General features: G+C 40.6%; 1 protein-coding gene across 3 annotated transcripts in view; it reads right to left on the minus strand.

Moving 5' to 3' along the window:
- Positions 1–448: 448 nt before the first annotated feature.
- dscc1 (DNA replication and sister chromatid cohesion 1) overlaps positions 449–21,009 on the minus strand; it is a 37,904-nt gene continuing 17,343 nt past the window's right edge. For 2 of the 3 annotated variants that reach the window (XM_060824189.1, XM_060824191.1), the window contains 4 exons: positions 17,695–17,747; positions 14,089–14,246; positions 9,151–9,299; positions 449–665 (listed from right to left, as the gene is read on the minus strand). In XM_060824189.1, coding sequence (XP_060680172.1) covers positions 560–665; positions 9,151–9,299; positions 14,089–14,246; positions 17,695–17,747 — 466 coding nt within the window. In that variant the 3' untranslated portion in view covers positions 449–559. The remainder of the gene's footprint in view (positions 666–9,150; positions 9,300–14,088; positions 14,247–17,694; positions 17,748–21,009) is intronic. The other variant, XM_060824190.1, reaches the window with a different exon arrangement.

The raw sequence follows: 21,009 nt of genomic DNA on the forward strand, positions 1-21,009 counted from the left end.
GGTTTGAGGGAGTCTAAAACTAGAGGGTATAGATTTAATGTGAAAGCGGAAAGATCTAAAAGGCACCTAAGGGGCAACCTTTTCATGCAGAAGAATGAGCATGTATGGAATGAGTTGCCAGAGGAAGTGGTGGAAGCTGGTATAATTACAACATTTAAAAGGTATCTGGAATGGTACATAAATAGGAAGTGTTTAGAGGGATATGGATGAAGTGCTGGCAAATGGGACTAGATTTATATGATGATATCTGGTCGGCTTGAACGAGTTGGACTGAAGGGTCTGTTTCCCTGCAGTATATCTCTATGACTTTATTCTACTACAGAAGTTTAAAGTAACAGCCTATTCCTTTGACAGAATTAATAGCAGTGTAATTCCAGGAAATATATCTTTTATTTTTATGAACAAACCCAAGATATACCACGTGGATTCTGAAAAATACTTTCACGACAATTTCAAATCGACAAAAATGGGAGATGGAATGAGAGGCAAACATGCACTTGCATTGAACATCTTTTAGGCAAACATTCTTCTGTTGGATTTCAAGCATTAAAAGTCATCATTAGACGGGCCTTCTGGAGCTAAACACCTTCATACCATTCTGCATCGACGAACGAGCATATTTTGTCAGTAAAGTTCCAATGGTCTGCTTCTCTCCACATAAACCCCTGTTAAAATGGGAGATTAATCAAAGAGCTTGTAAGTTGGTTTAAATACAAGGTTAGATATACAAAATAATATTAACAGGTTTTTCAATAGTCAGCTTTTTCTTAAAAAAGTAAAACTAAGACGAACTGCATTTATCCTTCTGGGGAAGGGAACAAACATTTTTAAAGCTTAAAAAACATGGAGGGTAAACCTTAGTGAAAAGTTCATCCCAACATTTCTACTTGGAATAAGAAATAGTTTACAAATCTACCAATGAGATATTGTTAATTTTCCAGGTTTTTGGTATTCTGTGCAATTGGCAAATTTGGTTCTTAAGAGTCAGCTTCACTAATGGGAGATCTGATGGCGTCAGTGGGAAGTTTGTGCAGCAATACTTAATTCTTATTCTATTTCAGTTAGTGCAAATCTCAATATGGAAAGGGGAGTCTTTTGAGAACAGGTTTTTCTGGGTTCGAGGATATATGTAATGCTGCCTACAACAAACATTAACCATCAGCCAAAGATGCCCCTGATGACTGACGGTATGCAAAAACACAAAATAGAGAATAGGTAACTATTTGAAATCATGAAGCAAAAGCCTCCGTCCAGGAAGATTTTGTGAAAAGATTATTTCTGCCTGTATGAACAGACTAAGGAGTTGTTTATTATAACAGTTGGTATCAAATAAAGATGTGCAATATTTTGTAATTTTCTTAATATCCAGAGCTAATCGATTAATCAGAGTATAAAGACCTTTTGAAACTTCATAACTTAAACATAAGGCAGGTAAGCCGAAGAATTCAAAACAATATTTCTCCTATTATTAAGTGACAAGTTCGTATTTGTATGATATCTTCCTCATGTGTGCTTGATGGTCAATTCATTAATTCTGAATTTAATTACAATTGTTCACAAGTAAACAAGCAGATTCAATTTATACATTCAACAGCAGTTTGCATATCTAACAGGAGATATCCATGTGCTTACATAACAATTGATGCCATTGTGATATTCTATGTTACCTGTGCAACATAGTTCACATAGAGTTAGGTTCTTGACAAACAAATATCCTTAACTTTACTTACAATACTACAAAGTCAGACTTACATGTCAAAACTGGGTTCTCTGCTTACTGATGTTAGCTACATCACACACAGATAGTTGATTGAATATAATGACTGCATAAGAGACTTGCATCTTTATATCAGAACAGCATGTTGTGATGTCAAGCATATCTTACAGGTTTAAGCCTGTTGTGACTTATTAGAGAGATGACTGGTGGTGGTTTATCGTCAGGGTCACCATGCCTCTCGTGATAAGAGAGATTTAGGATGAAAGTCCTTCGTGGTAACCTAAACCTGTGTGGACATTGAACTCATGCTGTTGGCATCACTCTGCCTTCCAACCAGCCAACTGAGGAACCAGCCAACTGAGGAACCATGTCAAAGAAGCTTCCAAAGTTCCGTCCACAGCAACAGAGTCCAAGGCTTAATCATTAACTTAATTAACATTTAATTGACTTTAACAGACTATCCACAGCTGCCAGACAGATTGACACTGCTATGTTGATCTCATCTCCAAATCATACGCTTGGAAAAATCATATTGCTGTGATCAGTAATGGGAAGGTAAGCTGATTTTGGCTCCTTTAGCCCTGTGAACTCAGCCAGCAGAGATAACTCCTTCTTAAATGTACATTTCAGAGAGCAGAGATAACTCCTTCTTAAATGTACAGCTCAACAAAAACTATTTTTTGTATGAAGACAGAGTCAGCACACTGCTACATAAGGTTTGAAATAAACAATTTGAGTGGAAGACAGCAAGCAGTGAACTTTATTCTTCTAAAACTGTCTTTCATGCACTGAAAAGGCCTTGTTGAATGCTTTTAAAAGGAGTAGATTGGATGAAATTGAATAATACAAAGCAGATGCCATGGTGACTAGCCAACTGTCTCTTGAAATGGCTGTCAGAATGTTAAAATGTGAAATCACAACCAGGCCAGTGATTAACAAAAAAATCTTAAACCAAAATCACAAAAATCAATTGAAATACTTCTCACCAAACCTTTTTTAAATTCCTAACTGACGTCATTTCACTATATCTCCTCCAACTTTACAACACTTCCCATGCTCCCTTCTCTGCTTCTCCCCTCTCTCTGCCAGTGGTGGCAGACTCTTCCAATCACCCTGATCCTATCTATCTCAATTTCCCATTTAAACTTCATGACGTCTCCAACTTTGTCAATCTTTGAACTCCCTTCAAACACATTTCTCTGATGAAGCCTTCATTCACAACTCCTCAACCAAGTTTGATATTCATTCTTCTCAGTGGAGCACTTCAGGAAGTCTATGTTAAACATGGTACATAAATTGAAGGGTGTTGATAAGGTGTAGAGATTGTTTATATTTAATTAAAGTGCAAAGTCTTATCAAGAATAGACACTTAGTGCAACTTTCTGTCATCAAACGGTTTAATTCCAATAGCAGCATCCCCAGCTCTGAGAGAGAAGGTTTAAATTCCACTCCAGAATGTGTTGGCCTTGGGGGAAGAATCATGTTGATAATCAGTTGGCTAGTCCTTTCAATGCTTCCCCTTTATTCCTTAGAGGGAACAAAAGTATATGCTCAGGTATGAACTAAGAAAAGTTCAATTCTACCTTGTTCAATTCATCCCAGAGCCAAAACTTTCAGTGGAATTCTCTAATTCCTGAGGTTGACAGATCCATTGTGTTTTTTTTAGTGATGTCTCACAGAGCTCAAATAGTGTTGCTCATCTCCTTCAGCTTACTTCCTTCACATTTCAACATATATTATTACAACCCTGTTTGGAATCATTAATACCTGAAGAAAAATCCAAACGCCTTGTTTTACCAGTGGAACTGCATCACAAGATTTTATACCTCTAAGTAAAAGCAAACTTTTTATTGTATCCAAGATTAAACAAAATAAGTACAATTAATTTAACAATGCCATCTATAACTGTGGATGTTTTGCATTCGCACTTCTTATTTTCCCCAAGAATTCCCTTATACTTTCTGAAATCTTAAGAGTTATTTATTTCTATCAGGACCATCCAAATTTTTGCCAGACGCTTCTGAAAACTACTTTGATTTGCTTCAGTTCCAATATTCAGAGGTAAGACTTTCATGACCCACCAATCATCCCCTCCCCCAAACCCCTATGACTGGGGATACCTCATTCTCATGTTCTGGTTGTCTGGATGTTTCATTTTGCTACTAGAGTCCATGAAGACCACTGCAGCTTCTTCCAGTAGCCTCAATCTGGGCTGTCTTCCAGTTTTGCTTTCTTCAAGCAACACCAATTGACATTAAGCCCAATCTGCATTCATGCAGCAAATAATGAAGTTTGCTTTTTTTTCCACCCAGTTACAGCACAGGCCTACTAACTGTTAAGTATTTTGGCTCCCTTCTCTCAGTGATCTGCTACTTGCAAACACCAGGCCTAAGTAATTCCTGCTATCAGCTTACAAGGATTGTAAATGACTAGTCTCTAGTTCGTTACCTAAGTGAGCCCACGTGCTGTTTTATGATCTTGTTTTTCTAGCTGTTAACTTCTTAAGTCAACATTGTTCCACCCTTTACATGTAATTAAGTCTAAGCCTTTTTCAAAATTGCACTTATTCAAGTTTGGCTTTTTCTAGTTTCTCAATCAGGGAGCCTATTTTCTACAATTAAAACTTTAAACATTGTTTCTAATCCTTTAAAATAAGGTTAATGCTTGTGTGCCACCAACCTGTATATGTACTGTTTTCACATGAGGAGACTATTGCGCTGCAGTTACCATTTAAGTCTGACTGACCAGGAAACTCTTCCAGTCCTACTACCTGCTACAGGCATATCCCAAGGCTGCACAGGTTGATAATCAACCTATCGGCCTTGTTACAAAACTCCTTCTGTGGCCATCAAATCCTGAGGTCGGACCTGAATCCAGAGTTTATGGCACAGAAATAGGGACATCACCACTGCACCAGAAGATCTCCAAGTTAAATATCGACTAGATATATGCAACAGTAAGGCCTGCTTTCTAGCATTGGGCGTATTCAACACTTATTCAAGTCTAAAGTAATTTCATTTCCCAATTTACATGGTTTCAGTGTTCCCGATTCATTTCCTATCCATTCTAGACTTGACCTCGATCAATTCTCAGTCCAGCATGGATATGTTCAGATTAAGGGGACCAGGATGCTCAGCATTGAGGTTATGGGAGTGAGAGTTTGCTGATATGTCAGTGCTGTATCTAATGACTTCAACAATTTACTGTGATCTTACAGGCTGAACTGAATTTACACCTTCTTATTAATGACCATTTATGACAGAATATAGCAGTGCTACAGCTCTTTGATCCCACCTGTTGGTTGTAGAATTGCTTAGCTCTAGCCATAGCCATTGATATGTAAGTTGTTGAACATTACTAGGTTGGCACCTCATATGCGGGTACAGCTGGTGTTGCTTCTCAATGTGAAATCAGTGTTGTGGCAGAAGGGTAGGATGGAAGAATGGTACTTTGGGTCTGAAGTTACTGCTGGCCTGGATTGTTAAAGTGAGAATCCAGGCTTGGAGTCAAACGTTCAGAAGTGAGTAACAGATGGGCCTAGTTCCTGTTCCGTTAATCCTCAGAATATTGGTTACATTTGAATTTAAAAAATATTGGATAGCACAAAAGTGAAGAACGATAAAATATTGGAAGGTCGAGATTCCCAGAGAAATACAGTCGTACAGTAGATTCAGTGAACTGTACAACATAGAAACAGATCCGTGGGTTAGTAAATTTGTGGGTGACACTAAGATTGATACAGTTGTGGATGGTGATGACAGGTGTAGATTACAGAGGGACGTAGAAAAGCTGCAGAGGTGGCTCATGGAGTTTAATGCGGAAAAGCGTGAGGTGATCCACTTTGGAAGGAGAAACAGGAATGCAGAGTACCTGGGCTAATGGTAAGATTCTTGGTCGTGTAGATGAGCAGTGAGATCTTGGGGTCCAGGTACATACATCCTTGAAAGTTGTCACCCAGTTTGATAGGGTTGTTAAGAATGCATACGGTGTGTTAGCTTTTATTGGTAGAAGGATTGAGTTTTTAAATCTGAGGTCATGCTGCAGCTGTACAAAACTCTGGTGCAGCCACACTTGGAATATTGTGTACAGTTCTGGTCACCGCATTATAGGAAGGATGTGGAAGCTTTGGAAAGGATTCAGAGGAGATTTACTAGGATGTTGCCCGGTATGGAGGGAAGGTCTTATGAGGAAAGGCTGAGGGATTTGAGGCTCTTTTCATGAGAGAGAAGGTTGAGAGGTGACTTAATTGAGACCTATAAAATAATTAGAGGGTTAGATAGGTTGGACAATGAGAGCCTTTTTCCTCGGATGGTGATGGCTAGCATGAGGGGACATAGCTTTAAAATGAGAAGTGATAGATATAGGTCAGATGTCAGAGGTAGTTTCTTTACTCAAAGAGTAGTAGGGACGTGGAACGCACTGCCTGCAACAGTCGGACACTTGCCAACCTTAAAGGTATTTAAATGGTCATGGATAGGTATATGCATGAGAATGGAATAGGGTAGGTTAGTGGGCTTCAGATAATTTCACAGGTTGGTGCAACATCGAGGGCCGAAGGGCCTGTGCTGCGCTGTAATGTTCCATGTCCAATGTTCTAGACCCTTTGGTCCAACTTGTCCATGCTGACCCAGATACCCCAATCTAATCTAGTCCCATATCCCCCTAAAACCTTTCTATTGATATACCCATCCAGGTACCTTTTAAAATATTGTAATTGTACCAGCCACCACCACTTACTCTGGCAGCTCATTCCATTCACGCACTACCCACTGCGTGAAACATTTGCCCCTTAGATCCCTTTTAAATCTTTTCCCTCTCACCTTAAATCTATGTCCTCTAGTTTTGGACTCACCTACTCTGGGGAATAGATCTTGGCTATTTACCCTATCCATGCCCCTCATGATTTTATAAACCTCTGTGAGGTCACCCCTCAGCCTTCAACGCTCCAGGGAAAATAGCCCCAGCCTATTCAGCCTCTTATAGCTCAACCCCTCCAACCTTGGCAACATCCTTGTAAATATTTTCTCAACCCTTTCAAGTTTCACAACATCCTTTCTAATAGCAGGGAGCCCAGAATTGCAAGCAGTATCCCAAAAGTAGCCTAGGCAATGTCCTGGCTAGCTCAACATGATCTCCCAACTCCAATACTCAATGCACTGATCAATAAAAGGCAAGCATATGAAACGCCTTCTTCACTGTCCTATTTGCCTATGACTCCACTTTCAAAGAAATATGAACCTGCATTCCAAGGTCTCTTTGTTCAGCAACACTCCCCAGCACCTTACCACTAAGTGTAGAAGTCCTGCTTTGATTTGCCTGTCTAAAATGCAACACCTCATTTATCTAAATTAAACTCCACCTGCCAATCCTCAACCCATTGGACCATCTGAATGAGGTCCCGTTGTACGCTGAGGTAATCTTCTTCGCTGTCCCTACATCTCTAATTTTGGTGTCATCTGCAAACCAACTAACCATACCTCCTATGTTCACAGCCAAGTCATTTATATAAATAACAAAAAGCAATGGACCTAGTACTGATCCATGTGGTACACTGCTCACCACAGGCCTCCAGTCTGAAAGGCAAATCTCTACCATCACCCTCTGTCTCCTACTGTCGAGCCAGCTCTGTATCCAAATGGCTAGTTCTCCCTGTATTCCATGTGATCTAACCAGTCTACCATGCGGAACCTTATTGAATGCCTTACTGAATTCCAAAGAGATCAAATCCACCATTCTACCTTCATCAACCCTCTTTGTTACTTCTTCAAAAAACTTAATCAAATTAGTGAAACATGATTTCCCACACACAAAGCCATACTGACTATCCCTAATCAGTCCTTGCCTTTCCAAATACATGTACGGAGGAACCTTGATTATCTGGCATTGGATTAACCAAATTTCAGATTATCTGAACAAGATCGTAATGCTTGGCTAACTAGGTTATCCGGCATTCGATTATCTGGCAATTCATTTAACCAAATTAAATACTCCCCGCCTGTGTCCTTCGGATAATCGAGGTTCCTCTGTAAATCCTGTTCCTCGGGATTCCCTCCAACAACTTGCCCACTACTGATGCCAGGGTCACCAGTCTATTCCCTTGCTTTTCCTTACCACCCTTCTTAACTAGCAGCACCACGTTAGAGAACCTGCAGTCTGTCAGCACCTCACCAGTAGCTATGAAGGAGACAAATACCTCAGCAAGGGGCCCAGCAATCATGTCCGTAGCTTCCACAAAGTTCTCGGGTACACCTGATCAGGTCCTGGAGATTTATCCACCTTTATATATTTTAGGCCATCCAACACCTCCTCCTTTGTAATATGCATACTTTAAGATGTTGCTATTTATTTCCCTAAGTTCTCTAACTTCCATATCCTTCTCTACAGTAAACACTGATACAAAATACTTATTTATTATCTCCCCCATCTCCTGCAGTTCCCCACATAAGCAGCCATACTGATCTTTATTCTCCCCTTAGTTACTCTTTTATCCTTAATGTATTTGTAGACTCCCTTTGGATTCTCCTTAACACTACTTACCAAAGCTACTGGCCTCCTGATTTCCCTCTTAAGTATACTTCTACTGCCCTACTTTCTAGGGATTTATTCGATCCCTGCTGTCTATACCTCACATATGCTTCCTTCCTTTTCTTGACCAAAACCTCAATTTCTTTAGTCATCCAACATTCCCTATACTGACCATCCCTGCCCTTCACCCTAAAAGGAACATACTGCCTCTGGACTTTTATTATATCTAAACAGCAGTAACCCCAGGCACAAGCAGTGAAAATAGGCAAGGCATGAAACAATTGTTACGATAGGAAGAAATCTATGAAATGTTTATTCCTACAGTCCATTGAAATCACTTATAGAACATAGAACAATACAGCACAGAACAGGCCCTTCTGCCCTCGATGCTGCGCCGACCAGTGAACTATTCCCAGCTCGTCCCCCTACATTATCCCAAAATCATCCATGCGCTTATCTAAGGATTGTTTAAATCTCCCTAATGTGGCTGAGTTGACTACGTTAGCAGGTAGGGCATTCCACGCCATTACCACTCTCTGAGTAAAGAACTTGCCTCTGACATCTGTCTTAAATCTATCACCCCTCAATTTGTAGCTGTGCCCCCTCGTACAAGCTGACGTCGTCATCCTCGGAAAAGGACTTTCACTGTCTACCCTATCTAACCCTCTGATCATCTTGTATGTCTCTATCAAATCCCCCCTTAGCCTTCTTCTTTCCGATGAGAACAGACCCAAGTCTCTCAGCCTTTCCTCATAAGACCTTCTCTACAGACCAGGCAACATATAATTGATGAAGTGTAACTCATAAGTTTGTTGGGTCTACTTTTTTTTATCTTTTTAAAACAAAGAATTCAGTAACTCACAGTGAACAGCAACAGACAGAACAAACTCAATGCTAAAGGTACCCACTGGATATATGGAGCAATATCTTCCTCGGTCCACTTTGCTCGGATGCTAAACAGGCTGTTGAAACGCTCCTGAATATTCTCTGGCAGATCCTCGACATTTAGTTGAAAAATCACTTGTGGTCTTGAATTTCTATCTACAAGAGCTATACCCTGTACAGTAGAAAAATATATAAGCATGTATTTAGCACAGAATTGTGAAAGGAAATCTGAAAGTAACAACTGATTAATGATCAAATCAACAGTAAATGTCCAGTAACAAAGCACAAATAACTTCAGGTTAGGTTCACTGGCTGGAATGAAATGGTGCTACCATACTTCGCCAGGGTGATGAAATTAACCAAGGTTTCCATTCTTAATGACCATGATTGGCTGCTACTAAGAGTACGATGGTAGCTTAGTGGTTTAGCACTGCTACCTCACAGTGCCAAGGACCTGGGTTTGATTCTATCTCTGCGCAGGTTCGGCGGATTGGCCCTGGGTAAATGCAAGGATAGAGTGGGAGATTCTACGTGGGGTGCTTTACAGGGGGTTGGTATGGACTTGATGGGCCAAATGGCCTGCTTCCACTTGTGAAACAAGTGAGTTCACTTCTTTCTGGAACTGGATGGACTCACCTGCGATACTGCAGTTTGGGTACATATGAAGAATTACATCTGAATTTCTGCAAGGAATGCCGTGCCATAACACAGCATTTCAGTATGCAAACAAGACTTTGATAGAGGAGAAGAAGGGGAAAAAACATAATATAGGCTTTTGACTTTTTTTCCATTTTTTTTCTTTAGTGCAAGGTTGTTTTATGAATGCTCCAAATTCCTGATATTTAACAAAATTCTGCTTTGAATATTTTATATATGGTGGTACAAGAAACACAGCTTCAAAAATAGTAATATAACTGCACTGTCCATTTTCTATTTACTGTTCAGCAGTAATTTCATCGGACAAAAAGTGCCAACATTATTGAGTATATGTGGTCTTAGTGAGTTTTGAGAAGACTTGTAGCTCAGGTTGAGGTTCTAGATGTAGGTTTGCTCACTGAGCTGGAAGGTTCATTTCCAGATGTTTCGTCACTCTACTAGGTAACATCTTCAGTGGGCTTGTGGGTGAAGCATTGCCTCTCTCACTAGTATCCTTACATACAGATAAGGAAGGACACCACTTCGACTGGGACAACACATCCATCCTAGGACAAGCCAAACAGAGACACACACAAGAGTTCCTAGAAGCATGGCATTCCAATCGGAACTCTATCAACAAACACATCGAGTTAGACCCCATCTCCCTCCCCCGAGAAAAAGAACAGGAAATGACATCACCACAGGAAATACATCACCAAATCAAAGAAACCCAAACATATAAATAGAAAGCAGGAATCATCAGCAGTGCTTCGCCTGGAAACCTACTGAAAATGTTACCTAGAAGGGTGACAAAATGTCTGGAAATGAACCTTCCAGCTCAGCAAGCGATCCTACATCCAATATATGTGGTAATTGCTAACAAACAAATATGCCAATCCAGAGGACTCAATTTCGAACAGCAGCAGGTACTCTCTCTGCAGAGGAGCTGCAGTTTTTGCTGTGGACACAGTCATTTCTATGATGTCTTGGAGGATAGGTGGTGTTTTGCTTGCTAAGGTTCTCCCTTTGGTTAATTGTTTCTTACTTTGTTTGGGAACTACACATATCAAAAGATCCATTCCTCAAACTACAGCTGTAAGTCATAGGTTAGCTCAGTTGGCTGGAGGGCTGGTTTGTGATGCAGAGTGACACCAACAGTGTGGGTTCAACTCCTGCATTGACTGAGGTTACCATGAACATCCCACCTTCTCAACTTCTCCCCTCACCTGAAGCATGGTGATCCTCAGGTTAAACTGCTACCAGTCACCTCTCTCTGAGGAGACAGCAGCACTATGGCCATTTTACCTTTCACTTTGAATCATAGAAGGAATAATTTAACAGTGCATTGACGGACGAATGTGCCATAAATAACATTCACTAAATGGAGCAACGGGAAATGAAGGAGGGTGGGGAAGTTACTATGACTGAACAAAGCATCTTTCTAGGTCCAGAAATTCAAGGACATTTAAACTCATTAATGCCAAAATATCATGAAATCAAGGATTAACAGGAGTTAGTTATAGATGCATACAGCACGGACAGGCCCTTCAGCCCAACTCTCCATACTGACTAGCTTTCTTAAACTGAACGAGTCCCATTTACCTGCATTTGGTCCATATTCCTCTAAACCTTTCCTGTCCATGTATCTGTCCAAATGCCTTTTAAATGTTGTATTTGTACCTGCCTCTACCACTTCCTCTGGCAGCTCTTTCCATAGGTAAACACCCTCTGTTGGTCCTCAAGTCCCTTTTAAATCTTTCCCTTCTCACTTTCAACAAATGGCCTCTAGTTTTAGGAAAACAATAGTTGTAACTAGTTTTTAAAAAGAGATGGGGGGATCCTTAACATGTCATCCTTTTAAATTACTCTTTGGTTTAATCTTTATTCTCCCACATTCAGCAAGCAGTGCTCTGATGTTGCCACCAAGTGACTTAGAGTCATAGAGATGTACAGCATGGAAACAGACCCTTCGGTCCAATCTGTCCATGCTGACCAGATATCCCAACCCAATCTAGTCCCACCTGCCAGCACCTGGCCCATATCCCTCCAAATCCTTCCTATTCATATACCCATCCAAATGCCTCTTAAATGTTGCAATTGTACCAGCCTCCAACACTTTCTGTGGCAGCTGATTCCATACACGTACCACCCTCTGCGTGAAAAAGTTGCCCCTTAGGTCTCTTTTATATCTTTCCCCTCTCACCCTAAACCTATGCCCTCTATTTCTGGACTCCCCGGCCCCAAGGAAAAGACTTTGTCTATTTATCCTATCTATGCCCCTCATAATTTTGTAAACCTCTATAAGGTCACCCCTCAGCTTCCGACGCTCCAGGGAAAACAGTCCCAGCCTGTTCAGCCTCTCCCTATAGCTCAAATCCTCCAACCCTGGCAACATCCTTGTAAATCTTTTCTGAACCCTTTCAAGTTTCACAACATCTTTCCGATAGGAAAGAGACCAGAATGACTTGTTAAGATATATTAAAGAACAAAGTGTCAATGAGATATTTTTCTTTCTTGAAGGACATGCTGGGCGGCATGGTGGCACAGTGGTTAGCACTGCTGCCTCACAGCGCCAGGGACCTGGGTTCAATTCCCGCCTCAGGTGACTGACTGTGTGGAGTTTGCACGTTCTCCCCGTGTCTGCGTGGGTTTCCTCCGGGTGCTCCGGTTTCCTCCCACAGTCCAAAGATGTGCGGGTCAGGTAAATTGGCCATGCTAAATTGCCCGTAGTGTTAGGTAAGGGGTAAATGTAGGGGTATGGGTGGGTTGCGCTTCGGCGGGTCGGTGTGGACTTGTTGGGCCGAAGGGCCTGTTTCCACACTGTAAGTAATCTAATCTAAACCAGTTGAGTTTTCTTGGGTCTCAGGCAGCTTTCATGGTAATTTTTCTAGTCCTAACACACAAATTACCAGGCCACATCTGAAGTAATGCATTCAGCAATAGTCTTTCTACTTAAGGCAGAATGTAAATGAATTCAAAACAGTTCTGAGAAGGTTTACTGGACTTAAATGGATGGGATGGCCATAGTTGATATCTTATTTTCCAAATCACCTTAGATGAACCATAATTTTATTCTGGGTGGGCCTAATGCCTTTTGTCACTTGCAGTTCAGGAGCAGCTCCAAATACTTACTGGCTGACGTGCCACACAACATTGTGACACATGACTGAGGCAATTATTAAGCTATGTGCAACTGAGGTTGACAGAAAAAGAACAGAGTAAATTATCGTTAGTTCCTGGAAATATCCCATATCTGAATCAATCTTCACAACTGTGCTTTCAATGGTACAGAAATTCACCACAGAGCTAAGGAAGAAGATTGGACACAGGGTCTGGGAAAAAAAGCTGAGGATGGGATAGACAAAGAAGAAAGATTGAAATAAGAAAAAGTACTGAAATAACTCAGCTGGTCTGACAGCATCAGTTTTTTTCTCTCTCGCCACAGATGCTGCCAGACCCACCAAATTTCTCCAATACTGGTTTTATTTCAGATTTCCAGCATCTGCAGTATTTTTATTTTGTGAAAAAACATCTAATTCCTGATAATAGGGAGGCACAGGGATCAAATTCAATATGTACAGTATTACAGTGGTTTACATTAGCTGTTTGTAGAAAACGGGAATCAAACAGAAAGCAGCTAGCACTACTGTGAAATATATGAGAACAATGGTTTGGATTCTGAGAGTGAGAATAGCAGCTCAGGCAAGGACTGCAGTACAGACCAGAGGAATGGGGCATGGCTGTTTATCCAAAATGTTGCTGTTTGTTTTTTGCCTTTTAAAGATTTGATTGTGTTTTTTGTTAATTAAATCTATTATTCTTTTCCCTTCTAGTTTTCAAAATGGAAAAATCAGGGACACTATTAAATGCCAGTGAATTTTCTAAGCAGTAACACAAATCCATCTGCCATTTTTTAATATCTCCTCTGGTTGGCCTCAGGTTTTATTTTAAATCTCACTGTTGTCCGATACTGATATGGGCCTGTTTATCAGAGGAGGTACAGTGCAGGAATTAGCCATAGCTTCAGAGAACTAACAAAGAAAGAAGAGGAAGTGGCAAGGAATTCAATTCCTGAATCTTCTAGTACAAACACCAAATGATACTAGCAATAATATGGGAGAAGGCATTGTTCTCATTGTCTACTCAGGTATAGGTGAATAATAAGGTGGGTGGAGGTGGGAAGGGAGGAAAAAGCTGTAAGGGAGCAAAGTATCTTAAAGTATAATAAGCAAAATAAAATATTATTTTATTCTGTATTCATACTGGGCAGCACAAAGCATCCACTAGGACATAAACAGAATGCCAACTATTCGAGAAATGTGTACCTTGAGTTGGTCCAGCCTTGTTGACATGCCCTCAGGTACACTTTGCTGCCACACCTCCTCAAACTCAGACAGATTGAATTTTACAGCATTTCTTAACAGCATCAGTGCGATGGACTTACAAACTTCATCCTCATTTATTGCATAAAACACTTCTTCTGCTGAAAATGGAGTGCAGCACTTAGGTAACTTATAAACAAACATATCCAGAGACCACAACCACATATAGAACAGACAGGCAGGTTCACAGTCATCATTATCCACAAAATGTTATGGTTTAGATGGCAGAACAGTAAATAAATCAAGTCAAATCCAACATACATTTAAAATGGGATTTTTTTTCAATTTTACACACTGGAATGATCAAGTGTCGAGTTTGGAACCCAGACTATCAAAGAACCCAAGAGACAAAGCAGTTGCCATTTGGCCCTAGTTTGTCCTTCTGTGGAAATGTACAATTTTCCGCACAACATCTAACTGATTTCAATCTAACTCAAAAGATTTTAAATGACGTTCTTCCTTGAAAATGGGAACAGTTCCTTTGGTTGCTTCTGCCCATCTCCTCCCTCAAAACCAATTTAGTCTCCGTGAAATGTTCCCCTTCATCACTTTAGCAAAAAAAAGGGCTGAACTCCACAGGTGAGGAGAGAGTGACTGCCCTTGAAAACATGCTGCAGTTTGGCAAAAATCAGCCTGGATTCAATAGGAATTGGGAGAGGAGTCTCAGCTCTTTTAAGTCCTATCTGGCAGGCAGGAAGATGGCTGTTGGGGATCAATCAGCCCAATCTAGGACAATTTTATTGGCATTCCTCAGGATACTGTCCTCATTCCAAACATTTTGATCCATTGCATCAATGACCTTCCTTCCATCATTAGGTTATAAGTGGGCATGTTCACTGATGATGCCACAATGTTAAACACCACTTAGGACACAAAATGCACAACAACATCTTTCACTTGGTAAATGTAGACTGTGATGTTGTCCACATTACATACAGTGAAAGTTCCCTACTGGCTGATGCCAATCTGCTGGGCAGTAAGCAGCTCCACTTTGTACAACTGCATATGAGGGGACGGAATTGGACTTGCCTTTAACATGTTACAGCAAGTTGTAGAAAATGTCAATCCGTTCTGAGTTATAAAACGGTATTCACTATCTCAAGAGAAAACTTTTACCCTTTTCTTACAACCAAAAAGAAGTTTCAGCAGCAGAAGGGCACCTGAAGATGTCTGGAAACATCCAGAAAAACTTCAGAATAGGTCACAGGACATGTCTACTGAGTTAAAAGCATGAGGGTTGAATGATTTAAGAATTCTAGTTGGATTCAAGCATACAAGTAAACAATTTAAGCCCTTCCGTCCAAGTCCCTGTGAACAAAGGAAAGAAGGTAAATAATCATAGCTGTATCAATACAGAACAAAGTGCAAGGTTAGCCTTACAAGGAACAGAAACAGGTAAACAGCAATCTTGCAGGCATCACCTGTGACCATGGGATGACACACCCAATCTGTTCACTGCAACATAGCAACAAATTTTATTTGTATAATTCTTTTAAAGTAATAAAATGATCCCAAAGTCCTATAGTGAAGCATTGTATAGGAAAATATGACACAAAGCTACATAAGGAGAAAGTGAGGACTGCAGATGCTGGAGATCAGAGTCAAAGAGTGTGGTGCTGGAAAGGCACAGCCGATCAGGTCACATCCTGACGAAGAACTTATGCCCGAAACGTCAACTCTCTCGCTCCTCGGATGCTGCCTGTCCAGCTGTGCTTTTCCAGCGCCACACTCTTCGACTAAGCTATATGAAGAGATATTTCAGCCAGATGAGCAAACGCTTGGCCAAAGCAAGGTTTTCAGAAGTATCTTAAAGGGGCAAAGAGAGGTAGAGGGTTGGAAAGGATTAGGAAGTGTATTTTAGAGGCTGCTCTCATGAAAACATGGCCATGATCGGTGGAAGGCTAATTAAAATCTGGGATGTTGAAGGAGCCCCAACTACAGGAGTGCACATATCCTGGAGGTTTGTGGGGTGGGAAGAGATTACAGGGATAGGGAACAGTGAAGCTGTGGAGAGAAAGATGAAAATTTTAACATTAGTGCACTGCTTGACTGGAAGCTACGGTAAATCAGTTAGCACGGCGTTGATGGGTGAACAGGACTTGCAGTGACAGCAGAGTTGCAGATGACACAGGTTTAGAATCATAGAATGCCATTTATCCTATCGCGTCTGCATCGACCCTCCAATGAGCATCACACCCAGACCACACCCTACCCCATAACCCCTCATTTGCCATGGCTAACGCATCTAGCCTGCGCATCCCTGGACAGTTTAGCATGGCTAATCAACCTAACCTGCACATCTTTTGACTGTGGGAGGAAACTGGAGTACTCGGAGAAAACTCATGCAGATACGGGGAGAAGATTCAAACTTCACACAGATTCCAGCCCAAGAACCCGGGTCAGTGGTGATGTGAGGCAACAATGCTAACCACTGGAACCCCTGCCACCTAACACAGGGAAGAATATGGGAGACCAGCTGGATGAGTTGGGATTGTCAAGTCAAGAGGCAACAAAGATAATAAATTGTTGCTTCATCATTATAACTATGGTTTTATTTTTGATGACTCTGGCAAAGAAGAGATTGAGCTAACTTATGGGGCATTTTCAGCATTTCCATGTTGGATTGTATGCTCCTCACTTGCTGGAAAATTTCTGCCCCCAACAGAGGTAGTGGCATAATGATCCACAGTCAGGAAGGAATGGTCTTGAAAGTTTATAACATTGATTCCATCAATTCTTATAGTCCAATGTCAAAGAGGTTGGTCAAGAAAACCTCAAGCTGAATACCCACTTTCGTCACCCTTTAGCTGGTGAATCAATGCTATTCCACTACAAACAAAATTCAGTGGAAGCCCCTAAGGGGAATGAAGACACTGAACTGCCTTCAATTGCCATCACCAAGAAGCACCACTATCGACAAAGCTCTGAAGTATCTATCTGTCCCTGGACTTGAATCATTAATGTTAAGAGAACTGGCTTGCCTTAATGACCATCAGTCTTTCTGCTGGCGTGTGTGTCCATGACAGTATTAGGAGTATCGTTTTGGAGACCAAGTCCCAACCTCACACTGATGCCGCCTTCCATCATTTTGTGACATTAAAACCATAGTAAATGGGATTGATTACGAACAGGTTCAGCACCTCAACATTGCGCATCCATGATGTCCTGGCGGCTGTCAGCAGTGGCAGAATTGTAAGTCAGCAGCAATCTGTACTTTCATTACCCTACCATATTCTTCGATACTTCATGAACATGCCAAATGACAAAATATAATTCAATGAGGAGCAAAGAAGAGCATACCAGCAAAAGCACCAGATGTACTTGAAATTGAGGTGCTTACCTGCCCAAGCTCGAACACTGAAAATATAATAGCAACATGCTATAAATCAAGATCAATGATCCCACAGTCAATGCATCACATCACTGCTCCACAACTCTGCCACAGACATCACAACGCAACAACATGGCGAACATATACCCAACTATAAACTTTCACTTTAATCAATAAAATTCAATCAATCAATCAATTGAGTTGTACATATCACTTACCTTCATTTGTGTATCTTTTGCCATAACAATTAAGGCAATGTTCTATCATCTCCCTAAAGGGAAAAGGCACAAGCGCATAGTTTAATATGAGAAACAAACCGACTAAAGAACTGTACATCAACAGTTGGGAAATATTTAAAAGGAAATAAAATAGAATAAATCAAGTTAAGGTAGAAAGGGAGTAAATTTTATACTGAGTTTTCAAAGTTGGTGAGGGAGATGAGATCAGATTTGAAATAAAGCAGCGTTTGATAGTTTCAGATTGAATCATAAGAGAGAAAACCCAGCAGAAATATAAAGAATACAGGAAAGCTGCACAAAGGAAATCTGCATTGGTTAAATGGGATTGTGCAGCGAAAAAAAACTGTGATGTGAATGCAGCTTATTATTTATAGAGAAAATAATTACTCAAACGACTGGAAAATGAATTCTACCCGAGAGCCCTTAAAGGGAAACGAAGGAAGAAATAACAGATAGTGAATCATAATTTTCCAAAATCCTTTTAGAGGTGTACAAGAGGACAAAAGGGTAGAAACTGTGACATCACTCTTATGAAACAAAAAAAAAGCCACAATTTCTAGGTCAGCTGTTGTTCAATACTACATGAAGACACTGCTGAGCACTTGGACAAACACAAGTTATTCAAAGCCAGTAAGCATGCATCTCTGCAACAGAGATCATGTTGTCAACATTTATAGAATTCCATGAGGGTTTGAAAAAAACGGGTTGACAAAGACAATGCACAGCATATGGTACATCTAATTTTAAAGGTATTACATAAGGTAACAGATAAGGAGCACCTGACAAGGATAATGATTGCATGGATAGATTGTTGGTTGGCTAAAATCTAAGGATCAAGAAAGATGATTCTGAAGCTAGAGAAAGTGTGCTATCTCACAGGAGCCCAATGAGACTACTCTCCCTTGCTACAAACCTAAATAATCAATAACTTAAAAAGTCAATTTAATATTATGGTCGCTCACAGAAGTGAACTTCAGAACTGCTACACACTACAGTTCCTTTATGTGCCAATTCTCAGGTAGAAGAAGCTTATTACTTTATAAAAAGTGAAAGAGCTGTGGAAACTGTAAATCAGAAACAAAAACAGAAATTGCTGGAAACATTCAGTGAAGTTTCTGCGGAAGGATCACCAGAGACAAAACATGAATGCTGATTTCTCTTCACAGGTGCTGCCAGACTTGCAAAGCTTTTCCAGCAATTTCTGTTTTTATTAACGTTGTTACTGACTCATGTACATAATTCTGTGTTTGATACTGTATGTTTATCTACCTAAAGTTCTAACCAAGCAGCTTACATTAATTACGCAACTGACAGCATTCAACACACAGAATTTATTTACAGCAACTACAATCTGCAGTTCTCCCTAAAGCATCAGAGCCACTGATACTTTACAATAACTTTCAAAACCTGGTACATGATAAAACACTAAACAGTCAGCAATTTAGTCCATTTCTGTCATACATGAAGACTGATTGGTCAGCAGTACCCAACTAGTCTACCATTGACAAAACTGAAAGGCAAACCAAGGAATCACCGTCCCTGCCACATGTTCATTCAAAATGCAGCATCTACCTTGGAACATCCAACACATAGGATATTTGGAACCTAATTGTTTGGTTACATGTGCCAAATATTTTGAATTGCTAATTCTTTAGGTGTAGATGAAAAACTGAAAAAAGTCTTCCTGAAAAATACTTATTCTGTGTCTCAAATATTTGCAAACTGCAATGTAAATGATATACAAATTACAGAAGCAGAGCCAATAATAAAGCTTAATACCACGTGTATATTTTTTGATTATTAATTAGGTTTCTGTTACAAAATCAAAATCATTTCATATTTATCACAGGATTCATTCCCAGGATTCATTCTTGTGCACTTGCTCCAATGCCAGCACATTCTTCCTTAGATACAGGGTGCAAGATTGCTCATAATATTCCAAATGTGATCTGACCACAGCTTTATACAGCCTCAGCATTAGATGGCTGCTCTTGCATTATAACCTGCTCAAAATGAATGCTAACACTGTATTTGCTATCCTAACCACCAACTGGACTTGCACATTAACTTTAAGAGAATCCTGAATTAGAGCTCCCAAATTCCTCAGTGCTTCAAATTTATAAAGTGTTTCCCCATTTAGACTATACCTCTATTCTTCCTACCAAAGTGCATAACCTCACACTTTTTCTCATTGTATGCCATCTTCCATTTCTTTGCCCACACCCCCAATCTCTACAAGACCTTCTGCAACTTCCCCACTTCCTCAACACTAAATATCTTTGTGTCGTCTGTAAACCTAGCAATAAAGCCCTCAATTCTTTTGTCCAGATTGTTAACAGTGAAAGGTTGTGGTCCCAACGCTGAAACCTGCAGAATTCAACTAGTCACTGGCTGTCATCCTGAAAAAGTGAAAAAGTTGCCTCACAGCGCCAGGAACCTGGGTTTGATTCCCACCTCGGACAACTGTCCGTGTGGAGTTTACACATTCTCCTGGTGTCTGCGTGGGTTTTCTCCAGGTGCTCCCACAGTCCAAAAGACGTGCAGGTTAGGTGAATTGCCCATACTAAATTGCCCATAGCGTTCGGTGCATTCGTCAGGGATAAATGTAGGGAAATGAGTCTGAGTGGTTTACTCTTCAGAGGGTCGGTGTGGACTTATTGGGCTAAAGGGCCTGTTTCCACACTGTAGGGAATCTAATCAAAGAGTAGTGCTGGAAAAGCACAACAAGTCAGGCAGCATCTGAGGAGCAGGAAAATCGACCTTTCGGGCAAAATTGGAATGTGTCTCATTCCTGATGAAGAGCTTTTGCCCGAAACATTGATTTTCCTGCTCCTTGGATGCTGTCTGACCTACTGTGCTTTCCCAGCACCACTCTAATCTTGACTCTAATCTCCAGCATCTGCAGTACCCACCTCCGCCCAATCTAATCTAAAACCCCTTTATCCTATTCTTTGTTTTCTGCCAGTCAGCCAACCCTCTAACCATGCCAGTACCTTGCCCCTAACACTATGGGCTCTTATTTTATTTAGCAGCCTCCTGTGCCGCATCTTGTCAAAGGCCTTCTAGATATATAAACAGGCATCGTCTATTGGCTTTTGTTTTGTCTAATGTGCTTGTTAGCTCCTCAAAGAATTCTTACGGATTTGTCAGGCTTAACCTCCTGTTGACGAAGCCTTGCTGACTAAGCCCTATTTTCCTAAGCAATACCAAATACTCTGCAATGTCATCCTCAATTTTTAAATTAGATTAGATTTCCTACAGTGTGGAAACAGGCCCTTCAGCCCAACAAGTCCA

This window comes from Hemiscyllium ocellatum, chromosome 4, assembly GCF_020745735.1.
Source record: "Hemiscyllium ocellatum isolate sHemOce1 chromosome 4, sHemOce1.pat.X.cur, whole genome shotgun sequence".
Classification (NCBI taxonomy): domain Eukaryota; kingdom Metazoa; phylum Chordata; class Chondrichthyes; order Orectolobiformes; family Hemiscylliidae; genus Hemiscyllium; species Hemiscyllium ocellatum.